This window comes from Enhydra lutris, unplaced genomic scaffold, assembly GCF_002288905.1.
Source record: "Enhydra lutris kenyoni isolate GAN:26980312 unplaced genomic scaffold, ASM228890v2 scaffoldscaffold82, whole genome shotgun sequence".
Lineage (NCBI taxonomy): Eukaryota > Metazoa > Chordata > Mammalia > Carnivora > Mustelidae > Enhydra > Enhydra lutris.
Genome location: NW_019154166.1, coordinates 3268096 through 3295617, shown reverse-complemented (window position 1 = coordinate 3295617; position 27522 = coordinate 3268096). Strand labels below are relative to the sequence as shown.

At 49.0% G+C, this 27522-nt stretch overlaps 1 protein-coding gene across 1 annotated transcript; it reads left to right on the top strand.

Annotated features, from left to right (window-relative positions):
- Positions 1 to 289: 289 nt before the first annotated feature.
- LOC111161206 (phosphoinositide 3-kinase regulatory subunit 6-like) lies at positions 290 to 27522 on the top strand. Its single transcript, XM_022524786.1, has 8 exons — positions 290 to 352; positions 492 to 629; positions 15590 to 15691; positions 24290 to 24373; positions 24802 to 24893; positions 25808 to 25876; positions 26705 to 26837; positions 27405 to 27522. The coding sequence occupies exons 3-8, from the start codon at positions 15679 to 15681 to the stop codon at positions 27476 to 27478; spliced, it is 465 nt and encodes a 154-aa protein (XP_022380494.1). The 5' UTR covers positions 290 to 352; positions 492 to 629; positions 15590 to 15678; the 3' UTR covers positions 27479 to 27522.

Below are 27522 nucleotides of genomic sequence, written 5' to 3'. Positions count from 1 at the left end.
TGGGGGGGGGGGGGGCGGGGGGGGGGGGGGGAGGGTGCTCTGTGGAGGTGCTCCCTTCTACCTCTTCCAAAGAAAGAACCCCCAGGGCTCCGGGGTGACCACAGAGCTTCTGCAGAAATCAGCTTCAGTGCAGGATGTGTTCTGGGAGGAGCTTTGAAGGCCACGGGGAAGGGGAAGGAAGAGGAGGGGACAGAACCGGGCCTGGGCCACACGGGGCCTTTCTCTGCAGAGCGGAGGCTGCCGTGGAGACTAAAGTCATCGGGGTCTCCGGTGAGGGCGGCCTCCCTGAGCCGGACCGTGGGGAGCCGGTCAGCGGAAAGACTTAGGGGAACCGAGTTCCTCCCGAAACAAGGTAGGTGATCGCGGGGGCGTAAGGTGTCCTGGGAGGAAGCCGGGGAGACGCAGATCGGAGAAGAGCCGATGGAGGGGCTGGGAGGAGGGATGTCGGCTGGGAGCCTCGAGGGGCTAAGACGCCCCTGGCTCTTCCGTAGCAAGCCTTCCAGAGAAGGGTTACCGAGATACGGAGGCCACTAGCGGCACTGGGCCAAGTGACTATCATCTAATCCTTTTCACAAGAAGCAAGGACCCAGGACCCATGAGAGGACCTCCTTCTTTCCTCCCCGAATGCTGTAAGTGTCCATAATAGTGTAACATTTGACACACGCGGGGCGCAGCCGCGCGTACTCACCAGCCGAGGCTTCTCCCGAGCAACGGCAGATGGGCCGGGTGCGCGTTTGATGCCTGATTCGTAGCTCGGAGATGTGAGGCAAGGTGGCAAGGGCTGCAGAGCAGGCGAGCCAGGCGCCGGGTCAGGGTCATCCTTCTGGTCCCGCCCGCACCCCTTCTGGGACATCCTCTGTCCGTCCTGCCCCCGGGGACGCAGGTGACCATCACGCTGGCCCGGCCGCTTCTCTCCGCGCCCACGATCGAGCCTCTTCTCCCCGGGCCGCGCAAGGCCAGTCTCCGTGCTCCAGCCGCTGTGGCGTCGAGTGTGGCATGAGTGACCCACAGAAAGTAAAGGGCGTGGGGGGCCTCGGTGAGGTGAGGCGGGTTCGCGCAGGCAACCTTGGGGTGGGGGGGTTCTGTGGGAGGCGACACGTGAGCCTGGAGGGGCAGGCAGCGTCTGTGTGCACAGGTGAGACAGCAGGTATGCGAACTCACAGAGCAGGGGAGGGCGTGCGGTGGAGGGGATTGTGGGAATGCGGCGGAGGGAATTGTGGGAATGCGGCGAGGGGATAGTGGGAATGGGGCGAGGGGATTGTGGGAATGCGGCGGAGGGGATTGTGGGAATGCGGCGGAGGGGATTGTGGGAATGTGCAGCTCGCGACTCTGGCTGTGGAAGCTGGAACTCCTAGAGGGCTTGCAGGCGGGAGATGCTCTGCGCCTTTCCTTTGAGAGGTTGGTGAGCATCCTTTCATTTAGTCCTGGCAATACTCCTACGAGGTTGGTGCTATTATTAGCTCTCCTTTAAAGATCGGGAAACTGAGGCACAGAGGTTCTAAGCAGTAGCTCAAGATGTCACTCACAGCAACAGAGAGCGTTGGAACCCAGGCAGCCTAGCCACTTGGCCACACAGCGCCTCCCTGGGCCCTGCCTGGTCTGGCTGTGGTGGCTGTGAACCTGGTCCCCGGGAGATTCCTCCCAGGCTCCCTGCCCTCCCCACCCCCGCGCCCCCGCAGAACAATGCTCTCCTTCCCTTACCCCCCACCGCCTAGACTGGCTCTCCCTCACATCCAGGTGTTTCCTCCCCGGCCAGAGGCAGACACGGCAGGGGAAACAGGCCTGCCCCATCCCCAGGGGACAGCTGGGAGCAGGGCCCCCATGTCCCCAGCGCCTCGGGAATCTAGAAAGCCCAGGTGGGCTTCACGGGCTGAGCTTTGCATTTCTGCTGTGGGTCCACTAATCACACGCTCTGAACCAAAGAACGGGGTGTGCTGTCGGCAAGAATGATTCTCCATGGGGCACAAAGGTCAGAATGCTGGAAATAGCATCTGTCCCCCAAACTCAGGGGGGTTGAGGCTGCACTGGTGGGAGGAGAAGGAAGTGGGTCAGTGGTGGGGCGGTCTCTTCTCCCTGTGCCAGAGCGAGGACAGGTGGGCGACAGAGCTACCATCTTGGGAAACTCGGTGTTTTCCTTCCCTGGTTGTAGACCTGGGGGGTTGGCCGCAGGGAGGGTGTGTGGGAGGTTCCATGTAAATAACAACCTGGCCCAGGGGCCAGCAATGGGGGGAGGTTGGGGTACTGGGGGTGGGCGGGGGATCATCAGAAGCTGGGGTCTTCATTGCTGGAACATGGGCCCTGAGCCAGGCCTCCCCAGATCCTCCTCTGGGATCCCCGAGCCTGCTTCCTTGAGCCCTTCCTGTAGCTAAAAGTCTTCCCCACCTTGTCCTGCACCAGCAGTGGGCTGGGAACGGCAGCTGGGAACCGGCTCCGGTTGGCTTCTTCCTTCCACCTTTCTCCAGCCACTTCTGTGGTTCTATGGTGGGTCCCTGGTGTGTTTCACTCCAAGGCCATGACCAGCTGGCTTTGCACCTGCTCTGAGGACTGTTTATTGTGAATATTCTGTATTTAAGGAATGGTACCCTCTGAATCCCAGCCCAGTCATTCACCCTTTGTCTCTCATCTTGTCCCTACATAAAGAATTGTGAAGCGCCTCAAATCTCCCCCTCCTCCTAACTATTCAGTTAGCCAGCCACAGTTTCGCCAGCGGAAAACATAAGACTCGAGAGTCCAAGATAGACGACTTGATGACTCATGGTGTGACAAGCACATGAGAATACAGTCGGAACATCTCAGGCCGATATGGCCCCACTCATTCCCATGCCTCTCGCAGGTTTCTACCCAGAGCTCACCTCCTCCATGAGATCTCCCTGAGCAACCTTCTAGAAACCTCACCCCGAGCCCCGGAGCCCCACATTCCCCTCCCCGGCCTTGTCCTTACAGCACTGACTGTCAGCTAGTATATGACTTAATTATCGAGTCTATCGTCCGTCCCCTGCATGCTCGCAACACAGCCAGTAAAGTCAGGTCTTTATGAGAGCAGCTGTTTTTGTCTCTTTTTTATTTAATGATTTTAATATTTATTTATAAATATTTAATATATAAATAATATAAATATTAATGATTTAAATATTTTAAATATTTAATGATTTAAATCATTTAAATGATTGCCCTATCCCCAGGACCTGGAACGGTGTCTCCCTGTATAGAAGGGGCTGAACGAAGTAATGAGTGAGTGAATCTATCTGTTTACTGGGTCCCCCATGGAAAACCTGATTTTCCTACCTGTGTCTGCAGGATGGGATTGGGCACACACCAAGGCTCAGTAAAGGCAACACTGAAGGAACACCGAGGGGTGGGGCAGGGTTAGAGGCAGCCCGCAAGGACGGGGGTGCTTCTCCTGCGTGGTGGGGACCCACCCCGGGCTGCTTTCCCTGCTGCCGACACCCGCTGCTGGGAACCTCCCCGACTGGTAGCAGAGGCTGGTGTATTCCTTTCCTGTGCTGTCACGTTCTTGCGGTGACTTGGGGCAGTGGGGGAGGCACGTGAGCTGATCTCTGATGTGCCCTTTGCTCGGGCAGTGGCACAAAAGCCACAGTGAGACATTACAACCTGAGTTTGTCCAAGGTGGGACCTGAGCTGGACCCCCACACACAGGTGGCAGAGGGTGATGTCCTTCTCACCGCCATGCCTGGGTTCCCTTCCCCGACATGGTCATCTCCTTCGCCAGCATTCTGAGCACCAACACAGTCTTCGTTTCACGTGCCATTTGTCCAACCAGCCGTACCCCCACAGACTTCTTTCTGCTCCCTGGCCTGAGAACGGTCAGGGACAGTGACCCTGTCCTGTCTCCCTGTGAGCGCCTAATACTCGTTCATTCAAAGATATTTATTGGGGGCCTTCTACTGGTATAAGCAGCGTCAGGTAACGGGGACCCAGCAGTGCATAAACAGAGTCCTGCCCTCAGGGAACATTCTAGCAGAGGCAACAAGTCCATTCACAAATGGGACTCCATGCATGGTGCCCGGGGAAGTGGAGAGGCACTCCGTGGGTGTTTGTTGACTGACTCACATGGGCACCATTGGCAACCCCAGTGCCCAGCTCACAAATACTATCCTTTTTTTTTTTTTTTAAGATTTATTTATTTATTGGAGAGAGAGCACAAGGGCAGGAGAGGGGCAGAGAGAGAGAAAAGAGCATCTTAAGTAGCCTCCCTGCTGATCGCAGAGCTGAACACAGGGCTCGGTCCCATGACCCATGAGATCAGATCATGACCCAGCGGAAACCAAGAGTCAAACGCTTAACGGACTGAGCCACCCAGGCACCCCTGAAAAGCCATTAGCTGCTCTTGGAACATTAGAACTGGAGACGCAGTGTAGCTCACGGATGGCTCACTGTCTGCCTTCAGGGGCCCCACAGTGGCATGAATGATGCCCTAGCCAAGCTCCTGAGCACCAGGGAACACAGGTGTCTCTGCCTCTGCCCACAGGGTGGGCATGCCTGTGGGCTGTTGCCATGCAGGGAAGTGGACCCTGTCTTACCAGATCTCCCTGTTAATTCCTTTTATGTAAAAGTTGGATTTTTATTTAAAATATGACTTCTTAAGAGTTGGCTGCAGATTCAGATCTTCTGAATCTCTGGCTTCTTCTGGTTAGGGGAGCCGATGGCCCAGACAAGGGGTAAGGATGCTGGCTTTTCACTATAGAGTGGTTTGAATCTTCTCAATTTGCCATTGGCATGGTGGTTCATCAAAAAGTGAGTTTTATCGATCTATACTAGGCAGAGCGTGTCACTGGGGCCCCGGGGCGAATCTGGGCAATGGGTTCGTTGTCTGGAACGTGTGGACGCAGGTCCCTGAGAGTGTCAGTGTGCTGATCATGGGGCAGGCATGTGGCCACTAGGGCCACAATGCTGTCCTTAGAAAATCCTTAAAAAGTCAGGGCCCCAGTTCAAAGGGCGAGGACCATGTCTCCCTCATTCATGTCTGAACACCCACACCCTTGTCCAATTTCTGCTGCCTGGACTGGACCGTGTTCCATAGATCCTCTGATTTGCTTAGTAACATCAGTCATTCTGAACACTCCCAGGAACTAGGAAGAGAGCCATGGGGCCTCTGAGCCGCCCAACTGGAGGTTCCCTGTCTGTGGAACTTCCTGCTCTTTTCCTGTATCTGTTTTCTCAGGCTTTGTTTCTGCATTTTACTTACAAGACAATCCCATTGTGCTTATCTGGTTTCCCAGCCTTCTGGAAGAGCAGAGATGGCTGAGACACGGTTGCTGCCAACAGGGGGGAGCCCTTGTTGGAATTAGAACCGTCCCCTCTGAGCAGACACATTACAGCGAGTGCCTCTTCGCATGGATGAATTACAAAACCTTACCCTCCCTGGCAGGCTGGATTACCAAAAGGCCAAAAAAATGGTCCACCCGAAGGTAGCCCCCATTCACCCACTAAGTGCAAGGTGCACCCCCACTGCTGAGACAGGACTCATACCCAAGGAGTCAGAAAGTACGAGCCATTCAGGGCAGGATGGAGGCTGCCGTCATCTGCAGACAGCCCCTGAAGTTGTCAGCATGCAACAATGATGTGACATGTGCCCCCATGAGATTCATCGAGAAGACCTTCAGAGACCTGTTTCGGGGCCAAAATGGGCAGGCTTCATTTCCTAAGAAATGCATGCCATCGTGAAGTGAAGAGAGGTAATGTTGATGCATTCTGAGAATGACTGGGTTCTGCTCCTTTCCATTTCCTGTCTGGGTGCAAGCTTGTCCCCTGAGGGCTCCCCCACCGTCTTATGGTCAACAGCCCCAAAGGACAGGAAATAGATCACAGAGATCTGTGGAGGAACAGGGGGGCCACAAAGCATCTCCAGCACCTGTGCCAATATTCATAAGCACCGAAGAAGCGTTTGCTGAATGAACAAGCGAGCAAATGAATGAAGAGAAAAACGGCTAAGAAGGCTTTCCGACATTGGTTGTTTACACTTCTTACAATTTTTACTTTCTGTTAAAAATCAGCCCAGAATAGCCCTAGCTTTGCACCGTGAGTCCTGAGACACGCACACGTCTTTTAATCTACCTCTCTGTGATTTCTTTTCCTTCGAGGATGCTCAGTATTCCTTATCCACAGATTCCTGGACAGAAGCTTACCTGAGTGTTCATTTCTTTCTTTTTCACTAGCAGCAGAGGGTGCCCTGTGAGATTTGGTGGTGGGAGAAGTAGGGGTGCAGAGGGCAAGGGAGGTGGCCGTGACCTCATCCCCTCAGCTGAGATGGAGGTCTAGCCCAGGTTTCATCATTCATTAGCCATGTGATTTTGGGAAAGACGCTTCACCTTTCTTCTACAGAATGTTAATTCATCATCTACTGGGTACCAGCACTGCCCAAGGAGTGGACATGCTGCGGTGAATAGACCCGGGAGGGCCCAGTGTTGGTGCAGCTCGTGTTCTAATGAATAGCCAAGAAAATTAATCATGACACAGGACAACTTCTGATACTGATAAATGCTATGAATAAAATAAAAGCGTGGGCTAGAGGATCACCTGGGGTGGGTGGTGGGGTTTATTTTAGGTAGATTGACCAGGAAGGCCTCTCTGAGGAGGCAAAATTTTCAATGAGTATTGAGAAGGAGCTTACCGTGGAGAAAAGTGTTCCAGGCAGAGCCGTGTGAAGGTCCTGAGGCAGGTCTGGGAAATGTGAGTAACACAGTGAGCCAAGAGGTGAGAGCCTCATGAGCCAGAAGGAGGGGGGCGGAGAGATGAACCTGGAGAGGTGCACTGGGGCCAAATGGGGCAAGATTTAGGCAGGGTGAGGAGCGGGGAGTTATTCTAAGGTCCAAGAGAAGCCATTGGAGGGCTTTAATCAAGGACTGGGGTGTAGAGAAAGAGTGGATGCAGGGGGACTTACTGGGGGATGACCATGATCTGAGCAAGAAGTGATGATAGCTTGGTCCCCGTGCATTGGGCAGAGATTATCTTTTCATTCTTAATCACAGCTAATAGAGGGGGACCTGGAAATCCCACATTCTGGGTCGCACTTGGGAAGCTTCTCTTGGCCTCTCTGCATCACTGGGTCTGGAGTCAGGGTCTGCCCTGTCCCCACCGTGTGGTGGCTCAGATCACCCCACGTTGCCATTTCCAGCTCCTCCCCCCCAGACTGGGGACATCCTGGGGTCAGCCACATGCTCTCATCCACAGTTGGATTTTCAGGTTTGCGTGTTCACAATTCCTTCAGTTTTGATGTCTACTCTCACCCACAAAAACACGCCACGAAGCCTTTTCAGAAAGAATGAGCAGCAATGAATGCTCAACACGTTCCTGTCTTTGGTGGAGTTTTGGGTCCCTCATCTCCACACCAAGCCCGTTTTCAGAATTTTGTCACGAAACACTTTGACATTCTACCTGGCACTTCGGGACACCCATGTCACCCAGGGGGAGGCTGCAGCTCAAAGAGGCCAGGGATGAGCCCCACAGGTGCCCAGGAAGAGAGAGAAGGACAATTATTTTAATAGTTTTATCGTTTAAGTTACCCTGCTTTTAAGTTAACATACGCAGAGCAACGTGACAGCAGTCTTCCTAAGCTGGGTGGTGGGCTCACAGGTGTCCATTTTATTGGTAGGTTTCACGACGCTCTTTGGCACACTCTGTTCCACAATAAAAAATAAAGTCACACATCATCTTGGTTGATAAAAATCTCAATTCCGGGGCACCTGGGTGGCTCAGTGGGTTAAGCCTCTGCTTTTGGCTTGGCTCATGATCTCAGGGTCCTGGGATCGAGCCCCACATCGGGCTCTCTGCTCAGTGGGGACCCTGCTTCCCCCCTCTCTCTGCCTACTTGTGATATCCCTCTGTGTTGAATAAATAAAGTCTTTTTAAAAAATATCTCAATTTCTGTGAATTCCTAGCCACCCACCCTCCAACACCATTCACTTTCACATATGTTCTCACCACCACCGCATCTTCCTCTCAATTAATTTGTTAAAAGAGAACAGATTATGTGTCCTGTAGAGGTTCTCAGAATCTATTTTCCATCCTGGTCGTATGTGTCCACGTACTGTATTTTCTGTAAATCAGCCATCCATGTAGAGGCTTGTTTGCTTTTAGAATATATAAAACATGCACAAGTTTTAAAAATTAAAATGGTCCAAAAAGGTGTCTATTGAAAGGTCAGAGGCCTTCCCGGTCCCTTTCCTCAAGTGTGTTCCCAGAGGCAGTTAGTGTCACATGTGTAAATGGCCTGGATCTGGTTTTATAAACCTGTGAAAACACCATCAAACGAGGAGTGCTTTTTGTTTCTTTGTTTAGTAAATTCTAGAGTTTGGTGGTAAGTATTTAAGCATATAACCACATGGTGCCAGTTACAAATTAGGGTGTGGGCTCCTCTCTTTTAAAAAAAAATAATGTACTTAAGTTTTATATACAGTGAAATCGATTTTTTTTTACTATGCCCTTCTATGAGTTTTTTTTAAAGATTTTATTTATTCATTTGACAGAGACCACAGGTAGGCAGAGGCAGGCAGACAAAGAGGAAGGGAAGCAGGCCCCCACTGAGCAGAGAGCCCGATGTGGGGCTCAATCCCAGGACCCTGAGATCATGACCTGAGCCGAAGGCAGACGCTTTAACCCACTGAGCCACCCAGGCGCCCCTCCTTCTAGGAGTTTTAACACACTTGTAGACTGATGTTTCCCATCACCCCAATCAGGATACAGTCATCCCATCACTCCAGAGAGTTCCCTCTTGCCCCCTGATAGTCAACCCCTCTCCCTACCCTAACCCCTTACAACCACTGACCTATTTTCTGACCCTATAGTTTTTCCTTTTCTAGAATGCCCTATAAATGGAAACGTACAGCATGTAACCTTTTGAGTCTAGCTTCCTTTCCTCAGCATGAGATTCATACACTTTGTTGTATGTAACAATAGTTGATCTCTTTGTGTCACCGAGTATCCCACTGTACGAACGTATCAGTTTGCTTGTCCATTCACCCTTGAAGGCATTAGGCATTAGTATCATATCTAAGAAATCTCTCTAACCCAAGGTCACAAAGACTTACCCTGTGTTTTCTTCTAAACCTTTATAGTTTTACCTTTTACATTCAGACTGTGATGCATTTTAAGTTCACTTTGATTTGAGGTGTGGAATTTAAGTTGAGGTACTTTGTTGTCTTTGTGTGTATGTGTGTGTATTGATGATTGATTGATTGTTCCAGACAATTTGTTGAAAAGACTTATCCCTCCCCTTTGACTTGTCTTTACAACTTTGTAAAAAATCAATTGGTTGGGGGCACCTGCGTGGCTCAGTGGGTTAAGCCTCTGCCTTTGACTCGGGACATGGTCTTGGGGTCCTGGGATCGAGCCCCACATTGGGCTCTCTGCTCGGCGGTGAGCCTGCTTCCCCCTCTCTCTCTGCCTGCCTCTCTGCCTACTTGTGATCTCTGTTAAATAAATAAATAAAATCTTTTAAAAAATCAATTGGTTGTTTCAATGTGTGTCTATTTCTGGACCCCCATTCTATTCCTTGGATTTGTGTCTAGTCCTTCACTAATAATTTTATGGTTGTTTTTAAAATAGGGAGATGAGTCCTCAAATTTAAAAAAAAAATTTTTTTTTGGCTACTTCAGTTCTTAGAAATTTTAGAATCTGCTTATCTTCTATCTGCAACAGAAATCTGCTGATATTTTTATTGGAATTACATTAAATCTATAAATCAGTTGGAAAGAAGGGACATCTCAACTATATTGGGTCTTCCAGGTCATAAACAGTGTGTATCTCCATTTATTTTGGAGTTCTTTGATTTATTTCATCAGCATTTTGTGGTATTCGTCGTACAGATCCTACAAGTGTTTTGTTAGCTTTATTTCTCTTTTTAAGTATTTCTTTTCCTTTTGGAGCTACTTTAAATGGCATTGCATTTTAAATTTTGGTTTCCAGTTGTTCCTTTCTTAGCATATAGAAATATGCCTGATGTTGTATGCTGACATTATATCCTGTGATCCTGGCAAACTCACTATTAGTTCTAGGAGATTTTTTTGGTAGATTCTTAGGGATTATATATGTACACCTATTACGTGTGAATAGGGTTGTTTTATTTGCAAATAGTTTTATTTCTTCCTTTCCAATATGTACACCTCTTTTCTTTTTCTACTTTTTTTTTTCTGTCTTGTTACACTGGCTTCCAATAATTTGTTGGTTTGTTGAGTAGAAATGGTGAGAGTGAATGTCCTTGCCTTTTCCTAATCTTTGAGGGGAACTATTCAGTTTTTTTTAAATTTTTATGTATGTTAGTTGAGAGGTTTTTTGGTCTAAGCCCTATATTAGATTAATGAAGTTCCCTTATTGTCCTAATGTATTCTAAGTTTTTATCATAAAATTAAAATTTGTCGAATGTTTTTACTGCCTCAACTAATAAGAACATATGGTTTTTCTTTTTTAGTCTTTAATATAACAGATTACCCTGCTTGCCTTTCAGATATTGAACCAGTCTTGCATCCCTGGGATAAACCCCACCAAGTTGTTATGCATTATTCTTTTTATATATTCCCGGTCTTCATTTGCTAATATTTTGCTCAGAATTTTTTTCATATATGTTTATAAAGGATATAGGTCTATTTTCTTTTCTTGTACTATTTTTGTCTGGTTTTGATATCAGGAGAGTGCTAGACTCCTAAAATGAGTTGGGAAGTGTTAACCCACTTATTTTATTTTGGGGGCATATGAATTACTTAGAAATGTGTTGTTTAATATTCCGGTATTTGGAGATATTCTAATTATTTTTATATTACTAATTTCAAGTTGAATTTCATTATGATCAGCAAACCTACTTTGTATAATTCAGTTATTTTAAAATTATTAAGGTTTGTTTTGTAACCAAGGGTATTGTCTATCTTGGTGAGTGTTTCGTGTACACTTGAAAAGAATTCATATTCTGCTGTTGTTGTATGTAGTGTTCTATGAATGCCAGTTAAATTCAGTTGGCTGATAATATTCAATTTTTCTGTATATTCAGTTAGTTGATAGTATTCAGTTTTTCCATGTCCTTCTTGATTTTCTATCTTCTGGTTCTATCAGTCACTGAGAGAGTACTGTTAAAATTTCCAGCTATAATTGTGGATTTGCCTACTTGTAATTTAGTTTCATTAGTTTGCCTTTGTGTATTTTGAAGCCCTGTTTTTAAGTGCATACAGGTTTAGAATTGTTATAGCTTCTTCATAAACTGACTCTTTTATTATTATGAAATGTAATAAGAAGCTTATTCTGACAATTTTCCTTGCTCTGAAATTACTTTGTCTCGTAATAATACACCTACTTCAGCATTCTTTTGATTAATATTCAAGTAGTATATATATTTTTTGTTCTTTTGCTTACCTATGATATTATATTTAAAGTAAATTTATTGTAAACAGCATAGAGTTGGTTCTGATTTTTTTTTAGTGCTGACTGTCTATGTCTTTTAATTGGTGTGTTTAGACAGTTTACATTTAATATAACTATTAATATATTTTTATTCAGGTCTACCACTTTTATTATTCATCTTCTGTTTGTTATTTCTTAGTTTTGTTGCTCTGATAGAGGGAAGAAAGCATTAAGGATTCTTCCCATGTCCTTGGAACTGTAATTCCTCTAGTCAGAGGGAAGAATTTCCCTTTTTCAGAATTTTAGGCACCTGTTTGGCCACCATGGCCAACCACTGTTGCTGCTATTGCTATTAAAAGATTGCCTGGGGGGGGTGTGCCTGGGTGGCTCAGTGGGTTAAGCCTCTGCCTTCGGCTCAGGTCATGATCTCAGGGTCCTGTGATCGAGTCCCGCAAAGCCTCTGCCTTCGGCTCAGGTCATGATCTCAGGGTCCTGTGATCGAGTCCCGCATCGGGCTCTCTGCTCAGCGGGGAGCCTGCTTCCCTCTCTCTCTCTGCCTGCCTCTCTGCCTACTTGTGATCTGTCCCTGTCAAATAAATAAATAAAATCTTTAAAAAAAAAAAAAAAAGATTGCCTGGGGGATATGGAAGGAGGAATTGCAAAAGAAAAAGTAAATACCCCATCTCTTCAATCCTTTGGGGACCCTTTTTTTGTTCCTCAGACCAGAAAGAGAGGCTTTTCTTCTAGCTCTTTCTGTCTGCCCTAAGTGTGGACTTGTGAGTTTCAGGCTATCTTTGTGGTCCAGACCAAGGGATAATGGGGAGGGGGGAAGTGAAGAAAACTCATTGCCAGATTGTTCATGAACTGGTTTTCTTCCCCATTCTGCCTGATACCACTTACTTCTCAGCATCCTCAGATAGCCATGCCATGCATACCATCCAGAATTTTTAGTTTTTTTTGAGTGGGAGAGTTACAACAGAGTGTACTTACTCCACGTTAACTAGAACCAGGACCTTCAATATCACATTTTGATGTTTAGTGTTTTTTGTTTTGTTTTGTTTTTTAAGATTTTGTTTATTTGGGAGAGAGAGATTGAGAGAGAGAGAATGAGAAGGTAGAAGGTCGAGGGAGAAGCAGACTCCCTGCAGAGCTGGGAGCCCAGTGCGGGACTCGATCCCAGGGCTCCAGAATCGTGACCTGAGCTGAAGGCAGTTGTTTAACCAACTGAGCCACCCAGGAGCCCTGATATTTAGTTTTTACTGACTTTTTACAATACATCTGAGGAAATTTAGAAATACATTTTTAAAAAATTAATGTGTTAGAAATGTGTTAACTGTTTTGTTACCTAGTGTTTGAGATGAATACTTCTGAAAATCTTTTTAATTCAGTAAATGTAAATATACGTCATCATTTTCATGTCTGCTTAGTATTCCATTGCATGAGTAACTTTAATTTGCTTAATTGACACTCTGCCATTGGGCCTTTAAGTTTCTTCTGTTTTTCTCCCTTTATTTTTTTAAAAGATTTTATTTATTTATTTGACAGAGAGAGATCACAAGTAGACAGAGAGGCAGGCAGAGAGAGAGAGAGAGGGAAGCAGGCTCCCTGCTGAGCAGAGAGCCCGATGCGGGACTCGATCCCAGGACCCTGAGATCATGACCTGAGCCGAAGGCAGCGGCCTAACCCACTGAGCCACCCAGGCACCCCTCTCCCTTTATTAACAATGTTTTGACGGATATTGTTGTATACTCTCCTTATGCACTTATCCAATTATTTCCTTAGGATAAATTCCTAAGAGTGGAGTTGCTTGGACAAAAAGGATACACATTTTGAATTTTGATGTTTATTGCCCAACTACCCTCCAGGAAAGCTATACCAATTTCTGCTCTCAGCAACTGAGTACGGAGAAAATTTTCCCATATCTTCAGCAACAGTTGTTTCTATCTTTTCTAATAATTGCCAATGGTATATCACATTTTAACATTCCTTCCAATGATTAGCAATCATCTAGAATTATTCAGAATACATTATAATTTTAATGCATTCAGTTCGATCAGTGATATTTTATACTTTTTTTTTAAGATTTTATTTATTTATTTGACAGAGAGAGAGATCACAAGCAGGCAGAGAGGCAGGCAGAGAGAGAGGAGGAAGCGGGCTCCCTGCCGAGCAGAGAGCCCGATGCGGGGCTCGATCCCAGGACCCTGAGATCATGACCTGAGCCGAAGGCAGCGGCTTAACCCACTGAGCCACCCAGGCGCCCCATATTTTATACTTTTAATATTAATTTTTATTGTGGTAAAATATACATATCATAAAATTTTCCATTTTAACCATTTTAAAGTGTATGGATTTGGTGTCATTAAGTGCATTCACAATATTGTACAATCCCCACAGTCCATTTCCAGAAATTTTTCATCATCTCTGTACCCACTGAATAATAATTCTCCTCTCCTCCTTCCCCACAAGCCCTGGTAACTCTGTTACACTTTTCTCTCTCTGTGAATCTGCCTATTGTTAGTGCCTCATGTAAATAGAATCAAATATTTGTCCTTTTGGCCTGATGTATTTCACTTGCATGATGATTTCAAAGCTCATCTATGATGTAGCATGTGTCCAAAGTTCATTCCACTTTAAGGTTGAATAATTTTCCATCATATGGATATACCACATTTTGTTTACCCATTCACCTGTTGATAGACGTTTGAAGTATTTCCAATTTGGGGCATTTTGAATAATGCTGCCATGAATGCTGATATGCAAGTATCTGCTAGAGTCCCTATTTTCAGTTCTTTTGGGTATTTACCTAGGAGGGGAATTTCTGGGTCCTGTGGTAAATCTGTGTTTAACTTTATGAGGAATCACTATACTCTTTTTCCACCACAGCTGCACCATCTTGAATTCCAACCAGCAACACACCAGGTCTAATGTTTCCATATCCTTGCCAACCCTTGCTGTCGCTTTCTTTTTTAAGCAGCTGTCCCAGTGGGTGGGGAGTGATTCATCTATATTTTTAAACTATCTTTATTAGATTTTGCTATCAAGGCTAAGTTGGCTTTTTCAGAGAATCTCTCCTTCTTTATGCTTTTGAACAGTTGAAATAGCTTAACATTTTTCATTGCTGGTTTGAGAGAACTTATCAGAGGAACCATCTGAGACATATATCAACTGTTTGTTTTTTTTTTAAAAGAGATTTATTTATTTATTTTAGAGCATGTGTACCAGTGGGGAAGAGGCAGAAGGAGAGAGAGAATCTCAAGCAGGCTCCACACCGAGCACAGAGCCTGATGCGGGACTCCATGTCCTGACCCTGAGATCATGACCTGAGCTGAAACCGGGAGTGGGACACTTAACCAACTGAGCCTCCCAGGCACCCTGACATATATTACTTTTTAAGAGCTAATTCTTTGATGGCTCTCTTTGTTTCTTCATTGATCACTAAGAAAAGCAGTTTTCCTAATTCAATGGAGGCTTTTGTGTCATTTTTATTTCCCTAGAAAACCATGTGTGAGATATAGGGTTCATTTTTTTTTTTTGCTACAAATAAACATATTACATATCATATATGTACATATGTGGCATGCACTGTGTTATCTTTTCTAATCATTGTCGATAGCATATCACATTTTAATGCTCAATTATATGATTTGTTTATATGATTATCAATAGGTTACAGTAACTTAGCGTACATTATATTTTATTCCATTGAGTATATATGACACTTACCATTCCTGATATTTTCTTATTTCTCTCTCTCTCTCTCTCTCTCTCTCTCTCCGAATTAGCTTTCTCAGGTATCTTTATTCACTTATTCTTGGATTTGGTCAGAGTTCCTCTGCTTTTCAGTTTTGGAGTTTGTTGCTCTGGGAAGCAGGCTTTGGGGGGGTTCCCCTGACTGGGGTCACGGTGGGGCAGCCAGGGGTCATGACATTCGAGAGCCGGATAGTCTGAGTTCGGTGCTCATTCCTTTACTTGCCATCTCTTTGACCTTGAATCATTATTTAACCTCTCTGTGCTTCAATTTCCCCATCTGTAGAAGATAGTACCTACCTTATACAGTTAATATGAATGTTAAAAATTTGATTGTTTTAACGTGTTTAGAAGAGTACCCAGCACACAGCCAGCACCATAGAAGAATTCCTCCAACGCATTAGGAGCCTAGGTCCCCTAGGAGCCTCTCCGCTCCCCCAAATACACTTTCTGTACCTTCCCACCACTTAGCTAACTGCTTCTTATCTTGCAGAACCACCTCTCTGCGGAAAAACAACCACTTTATTTTCCATTCTGCTGCCTGAGACGACCACATCCTCCTCACTCACACCCCAGCCTCCCATGGAGAGCTCAGGTCAGTATGACTGGGGGCAGCGGGGTCTCACAAGCCTGGTTTCGTCGTGGGGAAGGCCTCCCTTGCGGGCGAGAAGGCCCCCAGGGCTGGCAAGACCACCTTCACCTTCACCCAGACCCCCAGCTCAGCTGCCCAAATGTGAGAACATCTTGAGGAGTGGACGGCCACACACCTGTATGAGACCCAGCTGCTTACAGGTCACTGCGCTGGACACGGGGATAATGACAATGAGGGTCAAGATCTATCACCAAATGTTTGTATTTACTTAACAAAAACCTCTGTAGTGCTTATAATCTGCCAAGTAGTGATAAAGACACTTGACAAATAGTATCTCACTTGAGTCTTTGTAAAGACCCCATGAGATAGATGTTATCCCCCATTTCGCAGAAGGAGAAAGTGAGACCCAGAGTCTTTGTAAAGACCCCATGAGATAGATGTTATCCCCCATTTCGCAGAAGGAGAAAGTGAGACCCAGAGGGGAGAGGTACTGCTCCCAAGGCCACCCACAGATACCGTATAGTCAAACCAGGGTTTGACCCCAGCAATCTGGGTCCGGCTCTGTGCCCTAAGTTATTTCACTGGGGGTGTCCTGTGCGTTCATCAGAAGGATCCATGAGGTACAGTATCAATGTAATCTTCCTCGTTTCAATGAAGGGGAAACGGAGGCTCAAGTTAGGTAATTTGTGCAAAGCTACACAGCTGGTAAGTGGCAGAACCATGATCAGAACCAAGGTCTGGCTCATTCCCAACCCTAGTCTCTTCATGCCTTATCAATCTGGGACACAAGGAGAGATGACCCTTCCCTCGAGATGTGTATCACCAACGGTCACCCGGGAAGTCCCACAGCACTCCTCGTGAGACGTAGACTCTGATGCCCTTAAAGACCCCCATCCAGGGAAGGGGAGGGCATGCCCAAGGCAGGTGCAGCTACTGGGTTGTTACCATCCCTCAGACATGTGTCCTTTACACACACACACACACACACACACACACACACACACACACACACCCCACTGCATAGAGCCTCACACAGCCAGACGTTCCATCTGAATCAGACAAGTCCATGAATCCTGGCACTGAGATATTCTGGGCTGTCCTTAACCAGCTGGGGTTTGCCCTGGGAGGATAGTGGTAGAGCCAGCCCCGTAAAAATCTAAATATTTCAAAACCAACTTACTTTGTCCTGACTTTAATTATAACAGTAGACGCACGCCATGCTGTGTTTTAGGAAGAAAGGTGCTCCAATAAATTTTCTTTGGACACAAGCAGTAGAAACCCATAGGGCTAGTTTAACTACCAAAAATAAAGAATGGCCTAGCATTGAAGGACCAGCTGAAGCCCCAGGCACCAGCAAGGGCGGGGAGCAGAGCGGACCCACCCCTAGGACGGGAGGAGGTAGACAGTGACCTCAGAGAACGCTCTGCGCCTTCTTCCCTGCTGGCCATCATCGGCACAAGGTTCGCCTAGAGGGAGAGAGAGTCCGTTGGCCAGCTCAGTCCTGTGCCCAAGTATGCGGAAGTAGAAAGGTATAAATTACCCTCCCAGCTTGGGCTCTGGGCTCAGACCTTTGGAGAACACTGTCCTGAGGAGTCCACCAGTGTTAAATAAACCTCCAATCCTCCAAACTCTCCAAATGCCCCTTGGTTCTTCCTTCAGGATCCAGTCCAGGTTCCCTAACAGTGGGAATTCTCCCGAGTGGGGCATCCACACGAGGAAATGGTGCTGCTGATTACGTGTCTGGATTTTTCTTTCACTGAAACCACTGGCATTGGGTATTTGAGTCAGGACCCTGGGAACCTCAGCCCTATTCCCAACCCCACCGATACTCTAGACCCGCACAGTCCTCCAGATTTAGAAAATGGGTCCTTTTCCTCTCCAGCAAAACTATGGGGTGGGGTCAGAAAAAAAAAAAAAAGAAAAAAAAAAAGGTAATTTGGTAATTTGGCAGAGCAAGGCCAAAGGCCACAGCCTCACCAAGATCACAGTGAGCAGGGAGGATTGCTGGGCAGGGGAAACCACAGATACCCACCACCAAGGATATGACAGGTGACCCCCTCCCACATCAGATGGGCAGAAGGAAACATCCCAAAATTCCGATGCTTGCCCTGGGAGCTCTGAGGGGGAGGGGGCGTTCATGATCAGAACTGCAGTTGTATGGGCTGTGTTCCCAAATTACAAATGTTTATAACCTTCCCCACCGTCCTAGAGCCCTAAAGTGTTCTGTCATTCTAGAGTCAAGAAGAGGGGCACCTGAAAAATTATTTATTTTAAGGGATACAAAAGAGCAGTGTGGCACAGGCACCAAAGCTGTGGTTATTTTGCCATCCCTGCAAATCTGAGCCTTTGTTCCACATGGGGGCAAGGAGGATCAGGTGTGGGATGGAAGAAAACTGTGAGCCCCATTACTCTGGCTGATGGTGTGTCTGGGTGCTGAGCCCAGATTTCAGTGACCAGCTGAGAGGCTGAGACCAGGGGATTCCCAGATGAGTCCTCGGCCCTGGTTGGAAGGGCATTCCGTGAGGTCCAGATGGTCAATATGTCAAGGTCAGAGAAATTTCACCCTCTGAAAACCAGGGAAACCAATGTACCCAGTGACATCCATCTGTACAGAGCTCGGGAGTCCCAAGTCTGAGTCAGAACACACACACAAACCAATCGTGTTCCTCTCAGTTGTTTTATGGCTCACCTGACATGAGGAAACGGGCCCTGGGGTTAGTGATTTTATAGCGATTTTAGAAGAGAATGGTCCAGAAAGTGTTTGTTGGTATTTGCCATTTCCATCCCAGGGAGGGGGAGCTGATTCTGACAGCTGCTATCCGGAAAGCAGAAAAGGACAATACTTTCCAGTACTCCAGTTTGAGGGGAACATCCCTTGGAAAGTACAAATTCAACCTCTTTGGTAGTAATTTTCTGGGTACCAAGTGACCCGAGTGTCCCTATAACCCTTGCATCTGGATGGACACATCTACCGCCTGCCCCAATTCCACTCCTTGGCTAAAGAAGGCTGAGGAAATACTTAGTTTGTTCCACCAGCCCTCTCCATCCCGATGCCTTGGGCCTCTGCGGGTGTGTTAGGAAGGGTGTCCTACTGTACAACCATGTGCAGAATGATTTGTCTTAAGGAATTTGCTCACATTATTATGAAGGCTGACAAGTCCCAAAGCCTGCAGTTGGCAAGCTAGGATCCAGGAGAGCCTATGGTATAGTTCCAGTCCAAAGGCAAGGAAAAAACCAGTGTCCTAGCTGGAAGGCAGTCAAGCAGGAAGAATTCCCTATTACTTGGAGGTGGGGCGGGTGTCAGCCTTTTGTTCTGTGCAGGCCTTCTACTGATTAGATGAGGCCCACCCACGTTAGGGAGAACAGTCTGTCAACTCAGTCTAGTGGTTTAAAAGCCTCATTCAAAAACACCCTCCCAGAGATACCCAGAAGAATGTTCGAACAAATATCTGGGGGTCCTGTGGCCCAGTCGAGGTGACCCATAAAAAACCGTGACAAATAGGTATGGGGTGACTTCAAGACAACAAAGACAGGTCTGCTTAGAAAAATCTTAGAAGATTTTATTCATGTCATGGCTGGACCCCAAGAGAGTTAGAGCCATGTTGTCTGCTGCCTAGTTCCCAGGGTCACGTTTCTGAAGAAATGCATACGTCTTGCAAAACAAGTGAAATACAGCAATAATAAAAATGAAACTTCCTCCCATTATGTTTTTTGAATCTCCTTCTGTCACCATGAAGCCAGGAAGGAGCCATTCTGACCCTGTGACCTTCATCCTTTATGCAGGGATAATCAGCCTCTGTGAGCATCTCGGCACCTGACTCCTTCCTTGACTAACAGCTCAATTGTCCAGAGCTCTCAGCTTAAGAGCTAAGACAGTAATTGCTACCCTAACTATCCATTAGAGTGTCCTGGGGAGCTATTAAAAAAGAAATTATTAGTCCCTACTCTCAGAGATCTGATTTAAGCTAGTTTGCTGGGGGGCTGTATGTTAGTGTTTTTTTAAAGCTCTCTGGTGATTCTCCTGTGCAACCAAGATTGGGAAGGAGAGAAAAGGCAAACATCCTACAAGGACTGTCTGGGACCACAGGGCAACACAGAGCTGGAATGGCCTTGTGCTGCTATAGCTTCGAATGGCCTGAAATCGAAGACTGGACCTTGAACTACCTTGAGAGTTGCGACTCTGTCCAGGCACCTTTATCTGGGGCATTGGCTTTTGGTATTCGAAGCCCAGATACGCATAGATAGACATATGTTGTTCTCCCTTTTCCGGCTAAGCAGGTGACTATAAGGGGACATAATAAGAGTGGAGCTTTAGAGGAAGAGCGTCCGCCAAAGGGACAGCTCTCTTCCAACAGCTCTGTGCCCTCACACAAATGCCAGCCTCATTTGTCCAGCTGTCAAATGGGACGAGAGCCTCCAAGGTCCTTCTGGGTCTGACCTCTGTGTTCGGAGAGGTAATACGGCACAAGACTAAGAGCTCTTGACTTGGAATCTACAAAGCAGAACAGGAAGAACTGTATTGCCCTGCTGAGCTCCCAGGGCTCTGCTCAGAAGCCAGTGAGATGAGATTCCAGAAAATTATCTGCGCGTCCGAGGGTCTGTCAGAAAGGCTAGCTGGTACACCCGTGACCCCGATGTCGGTGGGTTAGCACAACCGACGCTTACGTCTCACATCACCATCCAGGCTGGGCTCCAGTCCTTCAGGGATGTGCCCTCTCATGGCACCATCTCCTCCAACACGTCTTCCAAGGTCACCAAAGAACAGGAAGAGAGAGGTGGCGGATAATACAGAGGATTTTTTTAAAGGTTTTATGTATTTATTTGAGAGAGTGAGAGAGCGAGCACAAGCAAGGGAGCTGCAGACGGAGAGGGAGAAGCAGACTCCCCGCTGAGCGGGAAGCCCGAGGTGGGGCTTGATCCCTAGACCCTGGGGTCATGACCCGAGCCGGAGGCAGATCCTTAACCCATGGAGCCACCCATGTGCCCCAGTGCAGAGGATTTTATGTCATACGTTGTGTCCACCGCATTCCACTAGACAGGCTCAATGCGTGACGTCCATCTAGCTGCAGGGGATTCTGGGAAATGTAGTCTTCCCGGGGACCCAGGACAAACATGAACTCGGTTTGATGAACACCTCACATTGTCTTACCACACCTCCGTAAGACTCTCTGTGTGTATGCCTTTTATGTGCTATTTAAATGTGAGATATTAATAGTAACATGATGCCTAATAGTAATATCTCACATTCCTGGATGGAGGGGAAGGTAATAATTATGAATGGCCTTTATTTATTGGCTGTTCTGAGTCAAGAGTAATGTTAGACATGCATGTCATATACGAATAACCCTGAGACGCTTGAGGCACAAGAAATATCCTCTTTCTTTCGTTTGCTTAATCAGATCAAATCCAGCTTCAAGCTCTCATTTTCCAAGGTCAGTACAAATTCCAGAGTCATTTGCCTGGGCTGCCTGCCCCCTGTTTGTGATCTCATAAGCCCAGAGGTTACAAAGTCTTCATGATGGGAAGAGGCTGTGTCTTCAATCCACTGTAGCTGCCACACCCCCGTCCCTGAACAGGTTGGCCAGGTGTGCACGGTCCATAGGGAGAGAGAGGGTTCCTTTGGAGACATTCTAATGCGCTGGCAAAGGTGACCCAGGAGACCACAGCCGTGGCCCTCAAGCACCAAGTATAGTGCTCACCTGCCTTCGTCTGAGCTCTCAGCCAGCCCCCGAGGCTATGTCCCAGCCAGCCCCAATCTTTCTCATTCTTTGGGTCCCCATAACCCTGTGCTCTTACAGCCCTGGGGCATCCAGCCTCCCACCTCGGATTGCCACTGTCCTCAATAGCTACAAGCAGCAGGAAGCCTCCGGGTTCCTTTGAGACATTTCCAGCTCGGTTGTCTCAGTCCTAGAGCCAGGGGTCTCAAACTCAAGGGGCCAGGCACAGGGTGTCGATGAGCCAGACAAGGAGAGGGGGCCGCTGTGAAGAACCGGGGTAGCTGTGCCCCGTCGATTGTCACATGTGCGAAGAATGCATGCCTGGTGTCAACAGACTTTCCAGGGATGCCAGAAACCCAAACTTTCATGCAAAATCTCCTGATTTGTACATGTCAGCAGCTGATTTGATTTTTTTTTTTTCCCAAGACACTCTACAAGCCCAAACAAAACACGTCTGCAAGCCAGATGCGGACCAAAGCCTGAACGCTTGTTCCGGCCGCCCAGACTTTCGAAAACATACTTTATGTGGGGCTGTCTCCTGGGGCTATTGGCAACTTCTCTATTTTTCTCTGAAACATAAAAGCTTGACTCCTTGTGCAAGGCAGAGGAACCCAGGGCTCAGAAGACAAAGGCTTGGCTGCCCTTCTAGGGAGGGGCAGGGAGGAGATGATGACTATCATAGTTTGAAGTCTGTGCTGTCCACGGAGAGGCGGCTGGGGACGGAGGGAGACAGAAGGAAGGAAGGAAGAAAGGAGAAAGTAGACATAACAATGTTTTAAAAACTCTGCCTGCATTAACTCATTAAATCTCCATGTAAGGTTGGGGCGCCTGGGTGGCTCAGTGGGTTAAAGCCTCTGCCTTCGGCTCAGGTCATGATCTCAGGGTCCTGGGATCGAGGCCCACATCAGGCTCTCTGCTTAGCAGGGACCCTGATCCCGCCCCCCCCCCCACTCTCTCTGCCTGCCTCTCTGCCTACTTGTGATCTCTCTCTGTCAAAATAAGTAAATAAAATTAAAAAAAATCTCCATGTAAGGTGGACACAGGTAGTTAGAAAGGCAGCTTGTGACCAGCCTTCGTGCCAGGCTTCATGATTTCCTTGCCAGGGGGGCGGGGGGTGGGGAAGGGTGGGGGGTGATGCACAGCCCAGCAGAGTGGCGGGGGGAGAAACTTGAGCTGTGAGAGCCGCCCACTCTCAGCCTTGGGGAGACTCAGAAACAGACTTTGATGAGGTCCAAGGGGACCAAGTGAGCAGCAGGAGAAAGGTGGGGGTTTTTCGAGAAGCAGGGGAGCCCTGGCCAACTTAGCCGAGCTCATGCCAGAACCCCAGAGGGGTTCGGTCCCTGAGCACCAGTGCTTTGGCTGAACACGTTCTACCTGCTGATTCTTTAAAACATGTGATCTCTACCTGTATCCTTCCAAAGGAGTGCGAGGCAATTATGATGCAGGTTTCGTAAAACATAAAGCAAGAGCCCCAAAGAGGAGCAGAGAGGAGACGTCCCTGTCCCTGGAGATAAGCTGGTTTTTGAGGCTGGGCCCCCACTTTGTCAGTTTCCTGACAACCCAACAAAAGAGGAACCCCTGAGGCATGTGGTTGGTATTCTCTGACAACCAAAGGCACACTTGGCTCGTGAAGGAAGACAGACGCTTGGTGAGAGCCAGTCAGAAAGAGGAATTTATGGTGTGGGAAGTGTCTCTCATGCTTCCTGTTTTTAGTCTGGAGTCTCCGAGAAGCAGACCTCATGATGGGGTGGCCATGCAGGGCTTGAGGTGGGGACACAGCCCAGGGGCAGGCTACGGAGAGAGCGCTGATGGGTGTCCAGCTCCGAGGGAAGGAGAAAGAGTTGAGGTGCTCGTGGAAATGCATTCGACCCAGTTGTGACCAAGAAAGGCTCAGCAGTGTGGTTGGGGAGCCCTGAGCCCAAGTCAGGTGCCTCAAGGGTGCAAGTCTTGGAGGAGGAGTGTCACAGTGGCCGGGAGTGTGGCCCCGCACCAGGTGATGGGCTGCAGATGCCCAGCCCTGAGCGCCCCCTCCCACCCTGACCAGCTAACCTCTTCTTGCAGTGGGAGATGGGCCAGGGGCCTCCCCACCACTCCCATGCTTTCCGGATGTCAGTGGCTCATTCTTGTACCACACTCACGCTTTGACATGCCAACGGACCACAGCTGAAGAACAATCTCATGACACTGGTTTCAGTGGCAAAAGAGACTTCATTCAAGACAGTCACACCAGGGGACAGAGATGGGGCTCCACCCCAAATGACACAAAGACATCGGGGGAGTTACAAGCCCATGGATTGCAAGGGGGTGGGGCAGGTGGGAAATCAGTCCGAGGAGACGTGGGGCGTCTAGATTTGGCTAACGGTGTTCTGCTCAAGCTGGGCCAGGCCAGCGGGATGGGGTGAGGGACAGAACCGGGGCCAGGGCTGGGGTCTGGAGGGGAAGTTGGCTTAGCAAAGCCTGAGTTCAGTTTGATGAGGGGACAGTCTGTCGTTTCCTGTCCCATCCTTGATCTGACATGAAATTGACTTGAAATTTAGGAACACATATTTTTTTGAACACATAAAGATAAGTGCCTAATTATTCAGGTTTTAGGACTGCATGAGTGTCCCCTAAAACAGCCCTGTGAGCCACCAGTGGAATACCCACGGTGCTTTGGGGAACGTGGGTTTTACAGAGAACAGGGAGGTGCTGATGGAAAGGCTTATTGGAGAGCTGTGTGCTGGCTGCCTGCTCTAAGTTGATCACTTTGGGGCACCTCTTGGGGCTTAAAGAAGGGGTGAAAGATGGTCTCAGGGAGAGCAGACATGGGGGTGAGGGTGAGGCCGGGGTCGCTGAGCTCCAAAGCTCCTGGCCCAGTGCTCCCCCACCCACCCCTGCTGCCCAGATGCGGAGCTGGACCTCCAGCGGAGCGTGCAAGCTGTTCTCCGGGAACTCAGCCCCCATGCCCCAGCCCTGCAGAGCAACCAAGGTAAGAGCCAGCAGGCAGCCTCTGTCCCACTCCTTCTCAGCCACCTCCCCAGCTCCCCGTGCGAGCAAAATTCCTCTTGACTCTCTGGACCTGCACGACCTCCAGACACGTGGCCCCAGGTGCTGAGCTCCAAACATCGCCAGCCTGTAGGCCACACGCACACTCTGGCCCACTCATGTCCCACATCCCTGCCTTTCCACCCCGAGAATGCACTGTCCTTGACGGGCAGTGGAACAGAAATCCTCCACGTGTGACAAGCCCTCCCCACCGTGTCGCCAGAGCCAGACGCCCGGCTGAGGGGTCAGATCTGTAGTCAGTCAGAGTCACAGTGTGGGGCTCCAAGGGCTCAGGGTCCTGCTCAGGGGGATCCCCTCTAAGAGCTCCTATGCCCCGCCTGCGTGTGCTGGGGTCCTCTCTGTCCTGGCCAGGCATGTGGAGATGGTCCCTGCACAAGAAGGTCGAGAGAGATCCTGGGAAGAGTCCGGTGCTGGTCCGTATTCTGCTCAGAGAGCTGGAAAAGGTGGGTTCTTGGGTTTCAGGGAGGCAGGTGGGTGGTGGGGAGGAGGAAGAGAGAGGCCAAGCCAGCTGGGGCCTCAGTCCCATCAGTGCTGCATCCACCCTCCCCCCAACTGTGGTCCTTTGTGGACCTCCTGCGTGATTTTCAGCAGCTCTGTCTCCCTCCTCTACTTCTTGAAGGAATATTTTCTTTACGCTGACTCCCACGGTTTCATGTGACTTAGCGTATTTCAGAAAGAAGCTCTGTACCATGGCTACACATGGAAAACCCCCACTTGTGGGAACAGAAAATGCGGATAAACATAAATGCATACCTATTAAAAATGTTTCAAAATTGTTCTTGTAGGGGCGCCTGGGTGGCTCAGTGGGTTAAAGCCTCTGCCTTCAGCTCAGGTCATGATCTCAGGGTCCTGGGATCAAGCCCTGCATTGGGCTCTCTGCTCCTTGGGGAGCCTGCTTCCCTCTCTCTCTCTCTGCCTGCCTCTCTGCCTACTTGTGATCTCTGTCCATCAAATAAATAAATAAAATCTTTTTAAAAAAAAAGTTGTTCTTGTACCTCCCCAAAATGATCCCCTCCTCCATGCTCTGTGTTGTATCCATTTGGGAGATGCTGCTCTCGGGGCACCTCCATGTCGGGGGGCTGGCCTACTGCTCGGCACCAGCTCCTGCCCCGAGTGGATGCCCCCCACACCCCCAGGCTCTCCCAGCCCGCTCCACCCCCATGCTCCCTCCCCACCCCACCCCTTCCTTGCTGGGGCAGGCTGTGCCCTTTTCCCTCCCCTTGGCATGGTGAGATGCTTGCCTTTTACCCCATCTCCTGCCCACACCTACCCCCACCCAACCTGTGTTCTGCTAGGAGGTGGTGAGCCCACCTCGAGCCCCAGCCCAGTAAATGCCCCGTGGTCTCCTGTTTTCTAGGCAGAAAGCGAAGACCTCCGGCATGTCATCATTCCCTTGCTGCATACTCTGCTGTACGTGCTCACTAAGGTGAGCTAGAGCGGAGGGTCGGGGGCATCGTGGAACCCCATGAGCACCAGGGCCAGACACTGTCTTCTCCCTCAGAGGATGCCTGTCTCTGCGTGGGCGAGCCTAGAGCTCTTGGACTACCCGCCCTAAACTGGCTTCTCCACTCTAGCTGTGCCCTCGCCCTAATACACGGAGGGGTGTCCTGGGGCAGAAGTGGGGGAAGTGGGGGAGGCGGTGTGTAGAATGCACGAGAGCCTCGAATGTCAGAAGAAAGTCCTCGGGATTGCTTCTCTGTGCGCTGGGGGCCATCGCTGACCCTGTACAGAGGAGAGACAAGCCGTGGAGAAAACGTCTTGAGAACGGGAACCAGGAGCTGTGTATAGTCGCGGGGGGTGGGAGTGGGCAGCAAGGGGGATGAGGGGCGTGACGAGCAGTTCAGGGGCTGCTGGAATCCAGGAGCAGAATGGGGCTGAGCTCCAGCAGGGTAGGAGCCTGGGGGGTGGGTGGGGAAGGGGAGCCCCCGGGCACTGCGCTGTGAGCATCGTGGCCACGGGACAGCCAAGCTTGGAACCTGGAGCTCTGCAGGAATGAGGAAGAGGGTGCTGAGAGGGGTGGATTTGCTAGCAGAACAGGGGGAGATGGGTTCCCACCACAGTGAATTGGAGCAGGGTGTCAGGAGGTGTGTCATGGGCACTGGGAGAAGACGCTGGGGGTGTACGTTTGGGAGAGAGGTGTGAGCCCAGCTCTGGCTGTCAGACCCGTCCTTCCTCCTTTCCATCCCACTCTCCCGCCCCATCCAGAGCCTTCTGACCTAGGGCTCCAGGCACCTGACTCCTCCCTCCTACCCAGGCCACCGGCATCACAGAAGAGCTCTACCGGAGAACCTACAACTTTTGCACGAGGTTGCTAACCCTGCCCGCCCCCTACTGCACCGTAGCCTTGGATTGTGCCATAAGGCTGAAAACAGAGACTGCTGTCCCAGGTAAGAGCTGTCCCGGGTAAGTGCTGTCCCAGGTTAGAGCTGTCCCAGGTAAGAGCTTTCCCCAGTAAGTGCTGTCCCAGGTAATAGCTATCCCAGGTAAGAGCTGTCTTGGGTAAGAGGTATCCCAGGTAAAATCCTCGGGTAAGAGGTATCCCAGGTAAAATCCTCGGGTAAGAGCTGTCCCAGGTAAAATCTGTCTCAGGTAAGAGCTGTCCCAGGTAAGAGCCATCACAGGTAAGAGCTGTCCCAGGTAAGAGCTGTCCCAGGTAAAATCTGTCCCAGGTAGAATCTGTCCCAGGTAAGAGCTGTCCCAGGTAAAGTCTGTCTCAGGTAAAAGCTGTCCCAGGTAAAGTCTGTCCCAGGTAAGAGCTGTCCCAGGTAAAATCCGTCTCCGGTAAGAGCTGTCCTCAGGAAAGCGCTGCCCCAGTTCAGACCCAGCAGTAGCGTGTCATGGTCTTGCTTTCTGTCTGAGGTCCCTGGAGCTCTGAAGTCCCAGCACCTCCTGTGGAAGTGAGGAAGGAGGGCCAGGGACTAGGGGCTTGCTGGCTGAGGTGGTCTGCTTTGCAGGGACGCTGTACCAAAGGCTGGTCATTGCTGAGCAGAACCTGATGAATGAGCTGTACCCCTACCAGGAGAGGTGAGTGGCCCCAGGAAGGGTGCTACCTTCTGTCCCCTCTAGATGTTG

Excerpts from the sequence above, each read along its gene's own strand:
- LOC111161206 (XM_022524786.1), top strand. Across the intron at positions 25,877-26,704 it reads TGCTGTACGTGCTCACTAAG|GCCACCGGCATCACAGAAGA; the intron begins GTGAGCTAGAGC and ends CCTCCTACCCAG. Across the intron at positions 26,838-27,404 it reads AACAGAGACTGCTGTCCCAG|GGACGCTGTACCAAAGGCTG; the intron begins GTAAGAGCTGTC and ends TCTGCTTTGCAG.